A 23,035-nucleotide genomic window follows, 5' to 3' on the forward strand; every position below is an offset into this window, starting at 1 on the left:
GTTTTCGCTTGAATTTGCTTTGTTTTCGTCGACAGCGGCTATTTGCCAGCGCTGCCTTCATTTCATTACTGAATAAACGGTGGTTTTATATTTATTTGCCTGTTGCGTTATTTTTGGGCCAACATGCCCGAGTAAATGTGTATACATATATTTTTGGGCTTATAGAAACCGAGAAAATTCTCATTAATTTGCTTGCACACGTTCGTCAAATATTTGCGCAGCAGCAGCAGCGTCGGCGCCGGCGCGCACATCAGCCATTCACACCAGCCCATTAGCTGTGAAGTCAATAGGAGCAAAATAATCCAGCCAAACTAAGTCAGCCATCCATCTCCAGACATTCAACCGGGCCGGGCAGTCAGTCATTCATACAAATAAACATACATATGTACATATATACATACAAACATGTGTACATGTGGGCAACCATTTTGCTGTCTGCAAGTCAGTCAATTTGTCCGTGCGTCGGCGAGTCGTTGAGTATTTTTTGGTGCTAAATGTATTTATGCATGTCCAAAACGCTGACCGCCTTACCGCTGACGAACGCCTTCGCGTAAAATCGTCGTTAGTAGTGCCTGTCGCTGCTGCTGGCCAACGGCGGCATAAACTCTTTTTATACCCTGAACAGGATTTGCTAAGTTTGCTACGAAATTTGTAATACCCAGCAGGCAACGTCGAAGAGCTTATGAAATTAATATATAAATAATCACCGTAACGAACCGAGTGGACTTATCTACATATACGTAACATATCCTACTTTATGTACGTTTGTCTATATTTAGACGAATTAGTTCCACAATTTTTGAGATATCGATCTGAAATTTTGCACACATCCTTTTCTCTTCAAGAAGCTGCTCATTTGTTGAAACTGCAGATATCAGTCCACTATAACATATAGCTGTCATACAAACTGAGCTTTCCAAATCAAATTTTTGTATGGAAAGCTTTTTTAATTGAAAAGACAACTTCCCGAGATTTGTCATATAATATTGTTCAAAGCAAAGTTACAATCTCCGCATAAATCCTTCAGATAGGTTCACTATAACATATAGCTGCCATACAAACTGAACGATCCAAATAGAATCTTTGTATGGAAAACTTTTTTATTTGAAAAGATATCTTCCCGTAATTTCACATAAATTAGTACCCAAGAGAAAGCTACAATCTCCGAACAAATCGTTCAGATAGGTTCACTATAACATATAGCTGCCATACAAACTGAACGATCTAAATAGAATCTTTGTATGGAAAACTTTTTTATTTGAAAAGATATCTTCCCGAAATTTCGCATAAATTAGTATACAAGAGAAAGCTACAATATCCGAACAAATCGTTCAGATCGGTTCACTATAACATATAGCTGTCATACAAATTGAACGATAAAAATCAAATGCTTGTAAGGGAAACTTTTTTAATTGACAGGATATCTTCGCGAAATTTGACCTGGACTATTGTGTAAGGCAAGGCTATAACCTGCGAACAAATCGTTCAGATCGGTTCACTATAACGTATAGCTGTCATACAAAGTGAACGTTCCAAATCAAGTTATTGTATGGTGAGCTTTTTTAATTGTGAAGGGTATTATAGCTTTGGTGCAACTGAAGTTAACATTTTTTCCTTATTTTAATTTCTTTTAATTACATTACATTAACTGCTACAACAAAAACAGCAAGAGGAGAGCAAATAAGCACGGTCAGCACATACCATTCACCCTTTGCTCAATACAAAAATGATTACAAATGTACATACATACATATGTACATACATATATTTTCAATACTTTATTGCTCCATCAAGTTCTCCACACCGCGCACCTTCCGCCGGCAACCGCTGGGCTCTTCCGCATTGCTTGTGTCGCACATTTGCCGGTCGATCGCCTTACATATTTGCCTTTCTCAGCGGCCTGTTACAAACATACATACATATATGCTTCACAGCTTCTACATCGCCGTAGTGATTTCTACACACACATACACATATATGTATATGTATGTAATCGTATAATGTTATCCCCTCCCCCGTGCGGTAAGCTTGAAGTAGTGAAATATTTACTATGGCACTATTATGTTGTTGTTGTTGTTGTTGCTGTTATTTTCCATAGTTTTTGTTGTACTTCAGTCGCCATGATCTGCTTTATATTCTGCGCCCCATATGTGTGCCTCCAAACGCACTCGTCTCCCCCAGTTAACAGCAGTTCACGATCCATACCGCAGCAAGCATGGCAAATACACTCGTACATACATGAATAAATATGTAGATTCCCTCTTATAAGATTTTCTGCTCCGCATTCGTACACTTTTTCAGCGTGCTCCATTTCTTCCGATTGCCTTTTATATACATATTTCTTGCGGCTTTTCAGTTTCATTCGTTTGCTGGCCTTTTACATGTGTTGCCGCTGTTGTTGTTGTTGCAATTCTAGGCTGCTGTAAATATTTTATTGTCGCTGTCAGCCGCGAGCGTCCATTTCCGTTTTGTATTTGGTTGGCAGCGCTGGCGCAAGCGAAAGAGTGCGCGTGTGTGTGAGAGAGAGAGCGAGAAAGAGCCAACTTACTTCTCGCTGTAATGTTTCGTATTGAAATACTGACGGCTAGATGATCTGACGAAATCCACAACACATACAACAACAATAAAAATATGTAAATTTTGATGAATAACTAGGCGGCAATTATGCACTACGTGCCCCCCGGTCCCCCACAAAAAACTCATATGTGTTGTTGCATTAGAAAAAAAGCGTTGTTCTGCTCAAAGCTTATTTTGTTACTTGTCACTACACCCCGCGCACCTCTTTGTTGTAATTTGTACCATTTCCCGTTGAATTTTTGCTGTTGTTGTAATACATCGAGGTTCTGTCGCGCTGCTGCCATTGCCGTTCGTCACGTTCAATTAGTCTATTTCGAAAATATGTATAAATGTATGTTGGTGTATAAGTATGTTTGAATTTATAGTTCTGTGTGCGGCATGTTGTTGTAATACAGTTCCCTTCGAATTGTTGCTAAATGAGATTTATTACTATATTGCTTTTGTAGGGCTAAAACGCATTCCGATTACCCAAACACACACATTTATAAATATATACAAATGTATGTAAGTATGTGTATATGTTCTTTGTTTTCAAGCTAATCGCAAACGCTTTCAAATGTGCACTGTGTTCCAACACGTACGTTCGCGGAAGTAAACATAATCTTTCTAGAATGTTTCCAGATACCATTTACGAGTATGTACATACATACATACATACATATGTATACACACGTATAAAATTCCACCTCTCACTAATTTTGCTATCCAAAAGGTGAAATTACCGTATTCTGCAGCCGTTGGAGTAACATGAAGCCATGTGCTGATTTTGTAGGAGCTCGCTGATCTTGAAAAAAGTTGTTTTGTAAATCAAGAAAAAAAATAAAAAATAGCTGGAAATTTTCTATTAACGGTTCCAAATATGCGTAAAAAATAATTTTTCAAAATTTCAAAAAATATGTTTTTGAAAAAAAAATCAAAAAATATATTAAAAAAAAATTCTTGAAAATTTCAAAAAATATGTTTTTGAAAAAAAAAAATTCAAAAAATATATTTTTAAAAAAATTCAAAATTTATAATAGACTCGAAAATTAAACACTAGAAGTTTACAGTCTCTTAATACTTTTTTAAAAATTCGAAACCATTTTTTATTTATTTTTTAAAAAAAAAAAATTTTTTTCTTATATGTATTGTTAATGGAGGGGCAAAAAAGTAAAACTGAGTCAATTTTTTTAACGTTTTGTTAGATAGGTGGGTTAGTCGTGGAAGAAATAAAGAAGCGGCTCATATTTACATATGTAGCTTGCTTAAAAAGAATAAGACAAAATAAACAAAAAAGCGGCGTAACCGTTATCTTTAACTCGATTAAATTTTTATATCAAGTTTTCACAATAATTATTTTCGAGAAAAAAACTGGAAAAAACCACACCAACAATACTGTTTTCAAGGTAGATCGTCTATAAAAACTTATAAATTACCGTTAATCATCTCCAAATTCTCGAATTCTCAAAATAAATTTGTTATAAAGGTTTAAGGTTTAAGAGAAGGTAAGCGCATGAAAGAACCCTCATAAAAGTCTCTTTCATGCACTTACTTCCTCTACTTCCACAGCTTTATAAACTCTTTCCAATTTTAACAACATAACCTCAAAAAAATCATTGATCTTAATCGCCAATGAAATTAATGCTTTATTTTCAAATCGTCTACGCACGAACTTAATTGCTTATCATCCCCAAAACATATGCGCCAATCGATTAAATTTTTCTCAACACAAAAAAAGTACAACAAAAAAAAAACAATACGAACACGATCTGCACGCCGTGACTAGCTATTTCCGTCGCCCCCAACAATAACGACAGCGTTCCGCGTACATCACGATCAACATGAACGATGAACGCTTCGTCCAACATTGATATGCGCCGATCAACCCCAATTAATGCAAAGTATAAGTATTAATGACTGCTGGAAATTTAAGTGTGGCTTCATGGCTTGTTTTAGGCGGAGCAACAAAAAAAGTTGATTAAATTAAAAAAAAAAAATTTCAAATATAAATAAAAGTGCAGACAATTGTATGTGATCGTGTCAGGGTTGCTGTCGCAAGAAGGGTTCACAACTTAAGCTGCGGCGCGGCAGATGTTATGCGCAGCAGAAATCTTTTACAGCAACAACTAGTGACTGCTGGTTGATTAATGCATGATTTATGTATGTGTTGTTGTTGTTTCTTTGGTTTTGTTGTATTATATTTGGTGAAAAACTACTTAAGCTTGCAGGAAGGGGTGTCTACGCCGCTATACCGCGCGTCGCTGCCGACGTCCTTTCGCTTTACGCAGCGTCAGCTGCCAGATGCTGGGGCAGATTAAGTGCGCGCGTGCAAAATACACCAGGCTCGTGTCCAAATTTAAACAAAAGGACGCTGGTGAGGATAATAAATGCAAAAAAAAAAACAACAACAACAAAGTAAGATTAAAAATTGTAAAAAATTGGGAAGAAATCACAAAAGAAGCCAGCAGGACAAATGCAGCTGTGTGTGCCAAGGAGCAGCTGGCGTCTTCATTTCAAGCGAACTTGCACCTGCAACCTGCAACACGGCGCACTTGAGCGCTGTGTTTGTGTTGGTGGCGTGGCAGCTGCTTTGTGTGCCCATATGCCGGCCAGGTCAAAAGTATCAACTGTATAGGGGCTGAAAGTAAGACGAGCTATGAAGACTACTACGCTAATGATCAGACAGCGTGTTGTGGGATCGAGATAAGCGTGCAAAAGAGCTGCAGCAATGCGTGAGTGGCGATTGGAAATTTAAAACCATACAATTATTATAATTTTTTTCGAAAACCCGAAAATTAAACAGAAGCTGCGTTGCGAGCGAACGCATAAATCTAGGAAGCACATTTTAAGGGTTGCTTCTAAAAACAAAAAAAGAACCAGAAATGTAAATTTCAGCTGCGATGAAGCTGTTATACCCTTCATAGTTGCATTTCTTATAGCAAAAAAGGTGTAAAAATGTTTTTATCTGCATTTTGAGTGGTCAGTTTGTATGGCAGCTATATGTTATAGTGTTCCGATCTGAAAAATTTGTTTGGGAGATTATAGTGTTGCCTTGGATGATAGTTTTTACCAAATTTCGAGAAGATCTCTCGTCAAATAAAAAAGTTTTCCATACAAGGATTTGGTTTTGAAGAGTCAGTTTGTATGGCAGCTATATGCTATAGTGTTCCGATCTGAAAAATTTGTTGGGAGATTGTAGTGTTACCTTGGATGATAGTCTGTACCAAATTTCGAGAAGATCACTTGTCAAATAAAAAAGTTTTCCATATAAGAATTTCATTTTGATCAGTCAGTTTGTATGGCAGCTATATGCTATAGTGGTCCGATATCAACAATTCCGACAAATGAGCAACTTATTGAGAACTAAATAACGTGTACAAAATTTCTGACCGAAATCTCAAAAATCTGAAGGATTCATTCGAGTAAATACAGGCAGACAGATCTATACAGGGTATAATAAATTTCGGGTGCATTATTTGGGGTTGGCGCGTCGCGTAAATGTTGGCACATGCGTTGCGGCAAGGCAAATATGTACTTTTCAGCAATTAATGTGTGCAGATGCGCACTGCAAATACAGGGTACACAGCAGCACTTCAACTTGTTGCTTGTTTGCCGCGTTGCCTGCTGCGTTTTTAATTTAGGGCACAGTGCTTGCCACAAAAGGCAAGAGGCAATAAAACTAACAAACTCATTACTTGCAACAAGGAAGAGAAAAACGCATTTGAAACGCCAAAAACAAACAGCGGCGCTTGCCACACTTCCGTACAACTGTACACACAAAGCCAAAAATAAAAGCAAGCATAAAAAAAAATCGACAAAATTATATGTTGCACATAAAAGTACAGAAATTGGTGCTAAGCAATTGAGCACGCAGACATGTGAAACTATCGAAAATTTAACAACGCTGCACAACAGTAGCCAGCAAAAGTCACCCCTCATGCCAAAAGTTAGACTAATGATGTCGCTACTCGCACGCTTCCTACACGACTCTACAACGCACTTTCCAACCAGCTACTTCACTTAGTTTTACTCCACTTTCGTGTGTGCGCTTTCCCACACAGCGCTCTGACTTACGCTTGCAAGCCAAGCGGAGGTTTACTTTGTAGTTGTTGGCCGCGGCGCGACAAGTCAATTGAATAATTGTGGGTCAATAACCCCAAAACGACCGCCAAGTGACGTACAGGCTGGACGCAAATTTCGTCAAAGGATGAGTATACTTGGTGTTTTTTGATGAGAAAAGTGCTAAAGAAGGAGCTATCAAGTTAATTTGTGCTGTTAAATTCAATTCAATCAAGTAGTAAGGCACATAATGTGGTCCAAGGGGTTCCGCTATCTATTTATACAAATCACTTAATACTTTATTTCCGTTTATTTTTGGTCCTGCTAATCTTTGAGCTTCATTTTACCGCGTAAAACGAAGTGCTCCGTTTTTAAAGCGACTTTTAATCTGTCTACAGAGCTTTCGACTACAACTGCTTAGCAAAAATCGATCAAGAAGAATTGGCGAGGACAATCCTAATATACTAAAGTGAGTATAGCAGAAGCTTTCTGCAGGTTTCTGCTTTTCGTTCAGAGCTTTTGAGAGTTTAGTTTTGAGGTCACAAAAATATGAGGGAGTTAGTGGTTCTTCCAAGTTTTGAATTACATTAGAACGATTCGGATGTTCTGAGAGGCTTTTTCGCATCGGAAATACATTTAGAGGCCTGCTGCGGGACGACTTATAATTTTAGAATTCGTGCTCGCCGAGGGCTTGAACCACCGCGTTACAAGAGAGTCAACTCACTCAGATTTAAAGAAAATGTAAGAGATTTGCACGAATTAGTTACGTTCGTGCCGTAGAATGAGATTTTTAAATATAGAAAATGACAAAAAAAAATTCAGTTCAAGCACTGGAACGAGATTTCTTAAAAGAGAATATGGCAAAAAAAATATTGGTTCGATAATTTTCAATTTTTTTTAATATTTTCTCGATGTTTTTATGCATTTTATTTTGCTTTTAAATAATTTTGTTATCAAAAAGCAAATGGTAGTCTATCACGAAAATGTAATTTAAAGCCGTTTTCTTTATCAAAATATTCGAATTGCTTGAAGACAAATTTAACCTACTTTTAAAATACTTCAGCTTAACAAAAGACTTATAATTACACTTTTACACAATACATTAGCCACCTGTGTCTAATCACCGCTACACACAAATATCTATCACAGCAAACAAAGATAAAGAAACTTTTGAAAGACTACTCATAAAATGCTTGTCGCAACAATTACTATAAGCGCAACAACAAAACAAATGTAATTGTAACAAATTATTTTTGGTTGGTGATGCATTTTCAATTCCATGAAAACTATCAAGCTACAGATAAAGTAATTGAAAGTAAGAAAGAAAAACTAGTTGCACTCATATTTCCACCACTATTTCTACACACCACTTGGATTTTATACAAAAAAAAAATAAAATAAAAGAAATAAAGTAAAGAAGCACAGGTGACTCATCGAAAAAATATGTGCATTCGAGATGAATAGCACTAACACGTACATAACTATACATATACATACATTTCTCGTTACCTGTTTTTTTATCGTTTTACTAAATCTCGATTTTATTATTGTGTGGCATGAGATGAATTAGATTCTGACGCACAAAATCGTACAAAAAATAGATGTTAAGCACACATTTAAAGGTCACACAAAAGGTAACAAGAATATGCGTGTCGAAAAGGTAACAGTAGTTGTTAGTGCATTGATTGCATGGCAGTGTCAAAGTGCGTGCATGACAACATACTATTCGTAAATATAATGGCTGTGTTCAGTGAGCACAATGTCTGCAGGTGATGAGACTGCGTTTCGAGTTATGGTTGCTTGTGACGAGTGCAGCATTAAGATAAAGTTGCTTGTTGAGGATTAACGTGTGTGCTTGAACGTGTTAGAAAATGGTGAGAATGCTTTGTTTTGAGTAATTAAATGAGGTGTTGAGCAAATTAGTGTGGATAAGCGGGCTATTATGAGAAAGTTATAATTATAGAACTAAAATGTGCGGAGAAAAAGGTGAAAAATAAAAATTAAATAAATAAAAATAAGCAAAATATACTGAAAAATACAAATAAAATAATTATAAATAAGAAAAACTGAAAAAAATTGTAAATTTAGAAATAAAAAAAGAAATAAAATAAAATATATTTTAAAATATATAACTACAAAGAATTTAAATTACAAAATAAAAGAAAAAAATTATAAAATATTAAAAAACAACAATAAGAATAAAAATTGAATTGAATGAAATATAATGAATAAAATAAAGTGGAAGTACGATAAAAAACTAAACAAAAACAAAAAATAAAAAAATGTAATCAATATTATCCAAAAGTATAAAATGTAAAATAAATAAAAAGTATCTATAATTAACAAAAATTAATCCATAACTATCACTTCAATACGATATAAAATAATTAAACTAAAGAATTTTTTTTATTTTATTGTGTTTTTGTTATCTGATAATGACAAAAAAATTATAGATAAAAAAAATGGCATTAATTTATATATATTTTTTCTAACTCAATTGAACTTAAAAATTTTTAAATCACCGCTCACCTTCACTAAAATCGTACATTTAGTTATTCTACAATTTAATTACAGAGTTTGAGCCTTCAAAATAAATTCCCATTATCGAATGTCAATCAGTTTGATAACCCAGTAAAATTCAATGAAAATTAATTTTTTGCACGCAATCTTGCTTCACAGTACAATTGAAGCATTAGAAAAAGAAGCCGCCGCGAAGGACATCGCAAATGTAGAACAACAATCACAACTTAATGAATTTGCCGATATAAAATAAACAAACAAGAAGTCGCTATAAAGCGCATAAATATTGAAACAGCCTTGACCATACATACAAAAGTACATAGATAGTCTATTACTTAATACGCGCCGCGCGATTTCACTTCAAGCATGAAATGCGACAATTACTGTTTATAGTATGTGTATTTGGATGTATATATGTATATGTATGTATATATATGTATGTATATACATAGTTCATAGCTTTTATCATTTTTTACTGTCTCCATTGGGTATGATGTCAACCGCAACGCGGCAATATTTGTATATTTGTCCAACACTTGCCCTCAAAGGCGGCACACATGGAACACTGGCTACTAACTGCTTACTAACCACTAACTAACTTAAATACACAAATGTATACATATACCTAAGTGGATACTAAGTGCTTAGTTAATTTGTTAATCCCGCTTGTTAAAATAGAAATAAAACGCAAAACTAGGTTAGGGAGTGGTACAGCTTAATGTGCGTCAAAATAAAGGCAAAAACAAAAATTGGCGCAGGAAGGAATTTTGCGGGCATGTTGGCGGAACAAAGTCTGCAATTATTTAATTAAGCGCAGAAAAATGGCATAATTGTTGTTGAATAATAACGGAACTTTTTTCAAATATTTATATTGTGTAATGTGTGCCGACAAAGCAAGAGAAGTTGTGGAAGCGAGTGCGAGTGTGGTGGAAGTGGGCAGTAAAACAAGTGTATATAATGGAAATTTGCTAGAAAAATTAAATTAAGCGCTTGCAAAATTAAAAATGCGGCACAAAATGTGTGCAATTTAATTGTCGAGGAAATGTGCAACAAAAAATATTTTTTATATTAATTATATAGTTTTTTCATGCTCTACTAAAGTTGTACGGTTTTCCGATTGGCTATGGTTTGAAATAATTATTTATGCAAGTAGTGGAAATATTTTACTATTTTCAAGCAATTTAAGCATATAACTTGCGTAATTTAAAAACATATTTTTTTGTAAAATTTTTTAAATTTAATCAATTCAGTTATTCTTATTATAAATAATATATTTTTTAAATATTTAAAAATATTAAGTTGCCTCATATAAATAATATATTTTTTATAATATAAATAACTTTACTTAAATAAGATTTAGTTTTTTTAAAACATATTTTTATTTAAATTATTATTTTTTTTTTTAATTTTTTACATACATAACATTTTAATATTTAATTTAAATTAAATTTAAAAATTTCTAAATATCAATTTCAAAAGCAATTTTATAATTTACCACAAGTAAATTAATATTGTTTTACAATTTAAACTGTTTTATGCGTTTAATTTAACTTTTTTATTTATATTAATTCAAAATATGTTTTAAACAGTTTTTTATTTATATATAATTTTAAATATATTATATTATAAACATATATTTCATGCAATTTTATCACCTTTAGGCAAGTTAATTAATTTTTTTTATAATTTAAATTTTTTACACGTTTTCTTTCGTTTTTTGATTTGAAATATATTTTAATATTTAATTTTTTCCGAAATATTTGCAAACTCTCAAGCGATTCGTTACGTTTTTTTTTGCCTTTAAAAGATTAAAAAACTATAAATTAATATTAGCAATTTATAAAATTTTTCAACGTGTGGTCGCAGTGTAATTGTGAATTGACAGGCCAATCATATGGTGCAACAGCAAAACAAAACAATATACAAAGAATTTAAATATTAAAAATTCAGCAACTTTAAGTTAGCTAATAATAAAAATAAATTATATTAAAATAATACTAAAAACAAAATTAATTAAATTTACAAAACTAGCAGCAAACAATTTGTGCCACAAATTAATTAAAAAATGGCAATAAAAACTAAAAATAAATGCATAAATTAGAAGCTAATAAATTACAAAATACAAACATATGCACATAACTGTTTGTATACATGTTCTCATGTATATATTTACAAGAAGCACCACACAAAAATTAAATTAAAAAAGTGAAAGAACGCCGAAAGCGGCAAATCCCATTAAAAAGCCCATTAAAAGGGAACGTCAGGCTTCGTGGGCGCGCATAACTTGTTTGTAGAATGCCTAGCTCAGCATAGTTGTTTACAACGCTGGTGGCCGGTTTTAGCAGCAAGTGGGTAGGGTCAAACAGTCGGCGCTAACAGTTACAGTTATAGTTAGTGTTACCTTGAACGCCACTTTAGCGTTTTTCACAAAAATATTTGCACGCACATTTGCTTAAACGCCGTTTTTTTCAAATACATTCTTTTATTAATTTAATTTAATCATTTACATAAATAGTTTTTTGGCATTTTCAAATGCGCCACATACATTTTGTGGCAACACTTTTAATGACAGCGCGAAAATGTGCAACTAATATTCGTGTTTGATGAAATAAGTGCGATTAGCAGGAAATTTACTCGCCGCATTTTAATAGATTAAGTGCTTGGAAAAACAGCACAACAACAGCAACAAGCGAAAAAATGCAAATACCGCGTAATGATAATAAATTGTAAAGGCAAACAAAAGAAAAGCTAGAGAAAAAACTACTAAACGACTCGTCACGCGATTGTCAGCGCGCGTTTGCTGGCTTTGTTTTGTTTTGTTTTTTTATTTGCCATAACATATTAATGGTAATGCTGGCAGCGGGGTTGGCTGTTTGCTCGTAATTTGGCGCAGATGTAGAGCGGAAAAGCGCACAAATGGATGTCACGTTTGCGCGCATCGCATGTGACGATAAAAAGCTTAGAGCGATTAATATTTGTACACACATAAATGTGCATGAATGTATGTGCATATGTGTGTACATAAATATATTTATATTAATGCATGCATGCAAACACTTAAATGTACAAATGCGCCGCCGCGGGCAAATGCTTACGAATTTACTTTGTTAGCACACAGTCAACCGTACATACAAATGCATTTATTTACATAGATGTAAGTATTTATGTACATATGTTTGCTGTAAGCACTTAGCTGTTGAAATGTATGAGCAAACAATGGCACATTAATGCTTAGCGCGCTTTGATGGCGCGAAAAACGCTGTACGGCGACGCTTTAACAACAACAAAACATATTTTCAATTATAGTAGGGTAAAGTAATTGTTGGCAGCAAGTATTTATGTAAATACTGCATATGTAAAAAGTGAAAAATTAGTGATTAAACAAAACACTTATGATAATCAAAGCGTATAAATTAAAAAAAAAAATACAAAAAAAAGCTGAAAAAAATTACAAAGAGTATTCAAAGAAATATTAAAAAATAAAAAAAAATAAAAATATATTTACATACATACATATGTATGTATGTATATCTACATCAATTTTACTGTTCAAAATTACAAATATTTTTTATTTCCTCTTCAACGCGTGCCAATTGCTTTTATTGTTAATCACTTTGTCATTAATGCTTATACAAATTTGAATAACAAACACGCTTTATGATAATAGCTTATTTATTATTTGTTTTTTAGTTGTTGTTGTTTGTATAGAGCACATTTATACATTTGATTATCATAATAATAATTATAAATATTTTTTTTACAAATATGAAAATTTTATATATTTGAAAATATTTTCAAAAATGCAAATAAAATTTATTGGTACCAGTGACAGGTTTTTAGTTAATCTACAATTAGCTGCGAGACAACCAAATATTTTTTTCATATGTCATTGTATGTACATAAGTACAAATTTTTGAAAATTTTGAAAATTTCAAAATTTTTTAATTTTTAAAACTTTGAAACTCTCAAAATTTTTCTAAAACTTGTAAAATTTCAAAATTTTGAGAATTTTCGGAAATTTAGAAGTTGTATTTTAGCCAAGAATTGGCTGTTTTTCTTGGCTAACATTTTTTTCAAATACCATATACAAATTTTTGAATATTTAAAAAATTCCGAAATTTTCCAAAAATTGTAAAATTTCAAAATTTTTGAAAATTTTGAAACTAAAGTTTTTAAAATTTGTAAAATTCCAAAATTTTTGGCAAGAAAAATTGCTTGTCTCGCAGCTAATTGCACTTTCTCCAAATAGGGCGCCTTTTTTTAATTTACCGTAGACTAAAACCTTGTCTCGTACACATTAAATTTTTCTTTGCCAATTTGAGCAGGTAGTCTTTGCAAAAATTCCATTCCACTCAAAGAAACTCGTTAACTAACTGCAACTATTTATTTCTTATACGATCTTAATCTTGCGCTTCTTCCATGATGACTTAAGGTTTTATTAGGGCTGGCGCCTTCTCTAAATTTAATGAATTGAATGCAATACCTTTTTTGTAGTATGTGGAAGGAATCTATCTTTGTTGCAATTATCTCTTTTAAAGTGTTTGACAGCAGCTTTCATTTCAGCAATTATACTATCGTGCTCTTTTGAAAATGCAGATCTAATTAGAGCCTTCCAATTATATACTTATGTAGGTATTTACATATGTACATTTACATATATATAATAGTACAAAGATCTATTACACATTAAAATCTTCGGAAATTGCAACCTTGACTCATTTACGCACATACATAGCTTTTTACATACATAAATGTACATACGAGTACAACCTCATAGCAACACATATTCAAATAAATTAATTAAAAGCCTATAAGTAAATTGTTTTCAATTGACTTGACTGCATTTCGATAACGCTTCATATGTATGTAAATACATATGTACATACATACATAGTATGCTTTTTGCTCCACCACAGCAAACGGTCACAATGTCAACGCGGCAACGGCATCTTATTACACTTGCGTTGTTGGTGACATTTCAAGGCTGTTTAATTACAATATTACAATCATATTTATGGCGTCAAATGAACAATAAATAGATTTACAAATACATTTGTAAACATTTATTTCTCCTCCACACGCTTGCCAGATAAAAATTATTACAAACTTTTTGTTTTTGTCTGCGCTTTGCTGAAAGTGCAATCGAGAAAGGAAAATGTGACGACGCTGATGGCGCCAGGCAATGTGCCAAAATGATAATTACAAATGGCAAATGGAAAATAGATTTTATAGCTTGTAATTGCATGGAAACTTAATAAATGTGTATGCAGGTGCTTGTAACGACAATTTTATTGCATAAATGAGTTTTTTTATATTTGTAATGTGGCTACTCTTTTGTAAATGACTTATTGAGCGAACGATAACTGTGCAATTGCGCTATTGTGTACTTGTTTACATTTTTTAATCGTAAAAAACACGAATAAACTTGCTAAATTTTGTGCAGTTACATTTTAAAACAAAAAAGAAAATATGAAAGTTGCTGTTGTCTTATATTTTGTAACAAAAATTAAAAAAAAAAAAACATGAAATTTATTGTTGTTATTGCATTTTGTGCAATTTAAATTGCTAATGAAAATTAAAAATGAGTGTTGATTGTTTTTGTATTGACTGAACGTGTCGATAAGCCGTACAGCAATTATTAATAAACAAAGCAACAAAAATAAAAACAAATTAGCACTATTGGACTTCGTCACTGAGTATGAATAACGAGTTAACGAACATATCATTCACAGTAGACGCGAGGCAAACGCTTTGTTTATTTGCCTGCAAAGGTCAGTGTACGATCCATGGTGAATTTTACTTTGGCTCAGCAGCGACAGCAACAATTGCGGTAGCTAACGCAGCTTCCGTTACTTCACACAGTTATTCTTTGTTAACTGCCATGATAGACCAAATACTAGCTGCGGTATAGAATTAAATTTAAAAATAAACTCAAACTTTGACTTTGAAATGCGTGTTCAAGTGGCAAACTGGTTGTATCGGCGGCATAGCCTGTGTGTGAGAGCACAATGTATGCGCATATGTGTATATGCTTATGCAATGCAACAACTGCGGGTGTAACGCATTTACATATGGATGTAGGTTGGTTTGTTGTTGTTGGCGGTGACATTTCCAGCTAGCCGCCGGATGTTATTGTAATAGCAGTAACAACAATATGCATAACAAAGGCTTGCAAATGACCTTGACTGGGTGGAAGTGAGACGCGCAGTGTAATATTTGTGTTTGTTTTTGGTTGAAAAAGGGTGTTTTAGCTTTTTTTTAGCTTTTTTGCTTTGTTTGTGCTTTTAATTAATTGAAAGGTGTATTTATTTGCATATGAAATGTTTTGAAGTGATTAATTTGCATATGTATGAAGTTTATATTTGCATAAATATGGATGTATGTATGTAGGAATATACATAATTTTGTATGGCTCGCGCGCGCTTGCAATCAAAAAAATTAATTAGTGAGAGCATAAATTAGCGGGGAGATGTTATGATAAAAAAAAATTAAAAATGCAGAAATTTAAGGAAAATAATAAAAAAACAGAAATTGTATTGAGAATAAAAATAAATATTTTAAACATATAATGCAAATATCAAAAATAGCAATTATAATACTAAAAATATTTAAAAAATGTGTTTAAAAATATATTTAAATATTAATAATAATTAAATAATATATAAATATGTATGTACATAAATACATAATAAAAAATAAAAAAAAATAAATTTGATTAAGAAAATAAATAAATAAATAAATAAATATATAAAATAGTAAAAAGCAATTTTTAAACTTCAATAATAAAAAATTACGAATTATTGGAATAAATATATTAACCGATATTAATAATTTTTTTTAAACAATTCGGTAATTAAATATTAAAAAAAACGAAAAAAATTAATTAAAGTTATTGATATACATATAATAAATACAAAACGGATAAAATAATTAAATATAAAAATTTTAAGAAAAGATAAATACGTTGATATTTGTATGCAAGTATGTACATATTTATGTATGTATAACGCAGTTATTGGATTAAAGTCAAATTTGTTAATTGATGCCGACTAAAAAATGTATGGCTAACTACGCAGATTTAAATAAACCATTTTTCGTGAAATAAGTCAAATGCAAATCCACTACCAAAAGAAAATGAAAGTTGTTGATCTATATTGCAAAAAGCTGCAATATAGTGCAGATTATGCAAATTGGTACAATTCATCACTCAATGAATTATATAAATAAATTAATTTTTGTGCCGTCGCCACCTTTCACTCGCCAACTAACATGTCTTTCACTTTACTCTCGCCTACAGATTAGAAGTCTCACGCAATTAGCTTCGAGCGGCAGCCCATTGCGGCGCGAAAACACCTTCACATCGGTCACAGCCCAACAAGTGACAGTCTTATCGTCGTCGCCATCGTCTACGGCGGCGGCGATACAAACTGCGGCAGCCATTAAGCTGCGCAAGTACAGCGATCGTTGTCTGACCACAGCCGAGGCCAAATCGCACACCTACCGCATCTCGATGGCCAATTTGGAGGAGACACAAGAGTCTGAACTGGACATGATATTGGGCGAGCTGAGCTTATTGGAGGCGCAAATTAATTGCGGTGATGCTGCCTTTCTACCCGGTTGCGGTGTGCCTGGACCGCAGCAGCATGTAAATCAAACAAGCGGCCTGCATATGGGCACAGCACCGCCAACACGCACACATTCGCGCACAAATTCCACCATATCAGGTGCCACAACTATTTCGCTATCCGGTTCGTCGGAGTGCGGCAGCAGTGCCACCACGCATTCGTTGGCCTCCTCTTCGGGCGTTTCGGAGAACGGACAGAGTAGCGTGGGCAGTGGCGGTAGCGTGAGCAGTGTGATGGGTGTCACTATGGTTGGTGTGGGTGGCGGTGTGGTGGGCATGATGCGGGAGCCGCGCACTGAGTCGCCGGACAATGATTCCGCTTTCAGTGATACGGTATCGCTTTTGTCCAGCGAGTCGTCCGCCTCGAGCAGCGCTAGCTCGGCGCTACATCACAAGCAAATGCAGCAGTTGCAGCAGCAACAGCAGCTACAGTATATGCAACAACAGCTGAGCGGCACTACGTTGAGCAGCAGCAAGGCGGCCAAGATACAGTTGGCGCTGCACAAGTTGGAGCATCCATCCATACGCAGATTGTTTGTGAAGGCGTTTACCTCGGATGGCGCTTCGAAGTCACTATTGGTGGATGAGCGCATGACATGTGGTCACGTGACACGCTTGCTGGCCGATAAGAATCACGTGCACATGCAGGCCAATTGGGCGTTGGTGGAGAACTTGGGCGATCTGCAAATGGGTGAGTACTTGTGTAATTTGGGTCGCGAATTTCTTTTACCGTTAATTTGTTATTTCCAGAGCGTCTCTTCGAGGATCACGAACTGTTGGTGGACAATTTAATGACTTGGAATTCGGATGCGGGCAATCGTGTGCTTTTCCAGCAGCGCAGCGACAAGGTATCGCTTTTCGCCAAACCCGAAATCTACTTGCCGGGCCCACAAATGGCGCCTGGCAGTCAACATGATGAGCATACACGCGCCATGTTGTTGGAGGAGTTCTTCGAGACCAACTCACAGCTGCAGGTAGATGGTCCACTATATATGAAAGCCGATTCGAAGAAGGGCTGGAAACGTTATCACTTCGTGTTGCGCTCTTCCGGTCTCTACTACTTTCCGAAAGAGAAAACGAAGAATACACGTGATTTAGCTTGTCTCACGCTCTTCAATGGCTACAATGTGTATCGCGGTTTGGGTTGGAAGAAGAAATGGAAGTCGCCCACGGACTATGCGTTCGGCTTCAAGTCAGCCGTTGATTCGTCATTGGGTAAGACATGTCGTACATTGAAAATGCTGTGCGCCGAAGATTTGGAGACGATGGAGAAGTGGATCACGGCCATACGCATTTCGAAATACGGCAAACAGCTGTGGGATAGCCACAAAACACTTATGGATGATCTCAGTTTGGGTGATGTGATGTCACAGAGCAGTTTCGGCGTGTCGATGCGCAGCGAATCGATTAGCAGCATCTCATCGGCTGTTCCTTCACAGTGCGGTAGCGTCTCCTCTGCCGTTTCGAGCATGTCCAATTCGAGCGGACGCGTTTCGCGCGCCTCCTCATCTTCGTCAAGTGGCTGCCTTTCGGACGACAACAACGGCTTCGACTCTGAATTCACCACGGGCACCATCAAGCGTAAACCTTCGATGAAACCGAATCTACCGTTGACTACTATGACGCGTCAGCTGAAGGAAGTCGGTGAAATTACTATTTGTGAAGGCAGTGGCGCTGATGTGCAGGACGCCACCTCGCCTGAGCGCAGCGGCACGTTAACACGTCGACACAGTCGCCGCAAATCGCAAGAGAGCAACGGTAGCGGTACACTAAAGCGGCGCCAGCCCACAGCGGCTGTGGCCAAACGCGGTTCGGCCGAAAGCATGAACGCAACCGCTTGCAATTCATCTGGTTCCTCCAATTCGACACCGACGCCAACGCCCAGCATTTGCACCAAACCGCTGTTGGAATATGAAGCGTCGCGCGCCACACCCGTTAACGATGTGCCCGGCGTCACAAATTGCATGTCCTCATCAACACTCTCGCTAGACTCGCTGCCGCCACCACCACCGCCGCCGCCGATTACCGATGAACACGAGATATATGGCTCACAGCTGTCGTTGGTCTCATTGCCACCGCCGCCGCCACCAGAAGACGTCATGGTATATCCACAGCCGCCACAGGAATACGCGTGTGCTGGTGGTGTTAAGTCGAACGGCATGCCGCCGGCGGTGCCTGCGAAGCCGCAAAAATCGCAGCAAACGCCGGTCAAGGGACCCGCGCCACCCTACAAGGCGCCACCAGAGTACGTGGGGCAAGCGCACACTCAGCATATGAACAATAGCAACAACAACAGTGGTATTAATGCTGCTGCGGCCGCTGGTCTGCCACCGCCACCACCACCAACGAATACCGGCACACAAAAGAAAGTCTCCTTCGCCGATTCGCCAGTGTTGTTGCGTCGCAAAATGTGCTCCCCCGAGCCGCCCGTGTGTGTAATGCAAATGCATGCACAACCCATTTATGGTTATGCGCCTTGTCCGCTGCCACCGCCACGCGCTGATATGACGCGTCTTTCCACGAACTCCTCGAACTGTAGTTCCATCGACTTTGGCTCACCGAAGCGCCTGCAGGAGTCCACCTCGAATCCGCCGCGCGACTTTCTCAAGGATCTGCAGCGCGTAATGCGCAAGAAATGGCAAGTGGCGCAGAAGTGCAAACTGGAACCGGCTACAACGCCGCACGAAGTGCTCGGCTTTCGTGATTTCAACGATGAGTTGCACAATTTGAATGCTTCCGCCACCACACACTACTACCGCGAGACGGCCAATGTGAGTAATTGGGTGCAGGAACATTATGGCGCAGGCGCACCACCGCCGCCGCCGAGCGAGTATGCGCTCTACGAAAATTTACATGCGAATGATGCGCCGAACGGCATGGGCGGCACAGCGGTCATGATGGAACCACAATTCCCTATGAGCGGCACGGCGGTGGCTGCAGCAGCGGCACAACGCAAGAAGCGGCCACCGCCACCACCACCCAAACGCAGCGATTCGACGCAGCTGACGCATAGGGTTTAGGGATGTGGCGGAGGCCAACGTCGCCGGCATTGGTTTCTGTGCGGTTGGTAAAATATGGCACTGAGGCGGCTGCCTAAACGCCTGCTAGTGTTGCAAAGTGCGAGCGAAAAAGCGAGAACGTAGCGTATATGAGCGCCGAAAAGGTGGAGAGATTTATGTGTTATGCTTAGGTAGGGTTCAGAACCTGTGTCTGCTGCGCGGCCAGTTGCTAAGCGAATTGCGGCGGCAATGGACACAAAATATGTCCTTTTTATGTAGTTTATAATTCAGCTATATATAAAATTAACAAATTTTTATATATATTTACATGCTTATACATAAATACATATAGTATGGACGTCTAATACTTAAGATTTACATACATACGGGCATACATGCTTTAGCGTAAAGCGAGTTTTCGCGCAAAATTTTTTAGGTTAAGATAACAAAACGCTACTTAAATGCTTTCAAAATGTCTACGCCTAGGAATTGTACAATATGCCATACTACTTTATTGAAGGAAAAAGGGGAAGGTAATTTGCAAAGTGGGGCACTTAGTAATGCATCTATAAAATAAGCTAAGAAATTTTCAAAAAAAAATATGTCTCATTTGAATCATAAAAGGATAGCGCATTGCATTTTTTACAAAATCATAATTTTTTGCAAACTCTACACAACTCTCCACACAATTTATTGGATATAAAAATGCAAGTATGCGTAAAAGCGCTTAAGCAAATGCGTGTAAATGCTAAAGAATAAGATTTGCGAAACTCTACACAACTCTCCACACGCTTTTTAACTAAAAAATTTCAAATATACGCAGAAAACACTATGATATAAGTTTTTCAAAACTCTACGCAACTCTCCACACGCTTTTTAACTAATAAATCCCAAATATGTGCAGCACAATTCGCGCAAATGTGCATAAACGCTATGGTTTAAGTTTTTCAAAACTCTACACAACTCTCCACACAATTTATTGGCTATAAAAATGCAAGTATGCGTTAAAGCTCTCAAGCATATGCTAAAGAATAAGATTCGCGAAACTCTACACAACCCTCCAAACAACTCTCCACTAAATTTTTCGTCCCTAAACATTTTTGTATGTGTCTTGTCTCAACAAAAACATTTGAAAACATATTAGCGCCATTAAATAAACGTGAACTCTCCACTCTTTATGCTCCACCTGTATTAGGCAAGCAATACTTCGCAAACTCCCAATTAATATGTCTTGCGAATTTTGTATTTTAGCAAAAATTTTTAAACGAAATTTAAAATTTGTCTAATTCTAAAAAAAATATAATTATAAGCCAAATTTTTTATTTCGCATTAAGCAGCAACTAAAAGAATATTTAGTACTTTAGTATTATTGTACCAAAATGGCAAATCTACACACATTTAACGATTGCCAGCAGCATGTAATGCAAACTTGAAACCATGAAACACTGAATTTCATTTCATTTTACTGTAAATGTAAGTATACACTTTTATGTGTGCAAAAAATTTTCGAACAAAGTTATGAAGTAGTTTATTATTTGTATAATAATTGAAATGAACTCTAACGCCTTACGATTTAGAAGCGAATATTAGCGTTTAGTTTTTAGTGTAAAATTTGAAAAAAAAAAAATAAGAATTTGTAAGCTAAAAGGTGAATTTCTTATTGTCCAATTGGCGTCTACAAATTAAGCTTGTATGTGTATGTACTTATTTAAGTGAAATTCTTAAAGTAATATGTGAAATGAAACGGAAAAGAAATTAATTTTATGAATTTTTGAATTTTGTAAAAAATAATAAAATAGATAATACCACTTTTCCATAAAAATTTTAAAGCAAATTTATTTGTGTGTAAAAATAATTCATAATAATAGTAATTAAATTGTTCCTAAGCAAAAGCATTTCACTTGAAACATGAAAAATAAGTTAAAAAAAAATATTTATAAAAATATTAATAAAAATTAAAAAAAATATTTTTTAAAATATTTGAAAAAAAATTGAATGAAAAATTAATTTTAAAAAAGCTAAAACGATTGGGCAATTAAAAAGTTTTTAGAAATAAATATTAAACTGATTTATGCGTTTCGTGCGACGAGGCGCCGTTAATTACAGGCATGGAATTTTGTAAAAAAAAAAAATAATTAAAATTGCGAGAAAATAAGTTTTGCATTTTTTTCGATTGTAAAATTTAGTTATTACGCTTGTACAGTATATTAAATGCAAAAATATGTATAAAAACTTAAAAAAAAAAACATAAATAAATAAACTAAAATTCTGTCAAAGTATCAGTGTTCCCCGCTTTTTCTACTATAAAATGCCTCGTAGCAATTTTAGTGCGTTGAAAGCAAAAGTTACTCTCAAACCAATACTAAATAAATCAAATATTATAAAGTAAATTAAACTATACATAAAATACGCTAATAAATAAATGAAAAATAAATTATTAATAAATTTTGCTAAATAAATGATATTTGCTAAGAAGAAACAAAAACAAAAAAAAAAAAAAATAAATGCGAAAAAATACTTATTAAGGCGTCGAAAATATTTATGTAAAAAATCTACATTTTTGCATAATTTTATATTATATATTTATTACATAAAGAATGTAATTGTATACCACAGATATTTGTAAATGCCATACAAAAGCAGTTTATCGAATATTATACAGCAACTACTATACTAAAATTTATGAAAAATAAAAATGCTTATAAAAGTAAAATAAAATATAAAAATAATTTTAAAATGAAATAAAAATTACTATAAAAATAAAATAAAATTTATTATAAAAATAAAATTTATTATAAAATAAAATTTATTATAAAATAAAAAGAAATTTATTATAAAAATAAAATAAAATTTATTATAAAAATAAAATAAAATTTACTATAAAAATAAAATAAAATTTATTATAAAAAAAATAATATAAAAGCATTAGCAATACATAAGCATTGCGTGTGCGCCTTTGTTGTATCTCAAATGTTTGTTTTTTAAAGAAATAAATTTTATTTTGTGTAAATTCAAGTTTTCGTTTTATTATTTTAATTATTGGTTTTCTTCTTTGCAGTTTATGTGAAAATTAAAAAAAAAAAATTATTTTGAAATGTCGGCCCATAAAAAATTCAAAAATTTAGACTTGTTATAAATTAAAAAAAATTCTCAAGTTTAAGAAGTTAAAACAAATAGATGGTTTCAAAAAATTTAAAAATTAAAAAAAAATTAAAAAATTTGAAAATTAAAAAAAAATTATTTTGAAATGTCGGCCCATAAAAAATCCAAAAATTTA

The 23,035-nt window shown here is 34.7% G+C and overlaps 1 protein-coding gene across 4 annotated transcripts in view; it reads left to right on the forward strand.

The window, feature by feature from the left end:
- The window catches only part of LOC105232169 (abnormal cell migration protein 10), a 36,294-nt gene extending 13,788 nt beyond the window's left edge, over nt 1-22,506 (forward strand). For 3 of the 4 annotated variants that reach the window (XM_011213794.4, XM_029552776.2, XM_029552778.2), the window contains exons 2-3: nt 16,433-17,450; nt 17,510-22,506. In XM_011213794.4, coding sequence (XP_011212096.2) covers nt 16,433-17,450; nt 17,510-19,779 — 3,288 coding nt within the window. In that variant the 3' untranslated portion in view covers nt 19,780-22,506. Of the gene's footprint in view, nt 1-14,716; nt 15,146-16,432; nt 17,451-17,509 lie in introns of those variants that run through there. The other variant, XM_029552777.2, reaches the window with a different exon arrangement.
- Nucleotides 22,507-23,035: the final 529 nt, after the last annotated feature.

This window comes from Bactrocera dorsalis, chromosome 4 (genome assembly GCF_023373825.1).
Source record: "Bactrocera dorsalis isolate Fly_Bdor chromosome 4, ASM2337382v1, whole genome shotgun sequence".
Classification (NCBI taxonomy): Eukaryota; Metazoa; Arthropoda; class Insecta; order Diptera; family Tephritidae; genus Bactrocera; species Bactrocera dorsalis.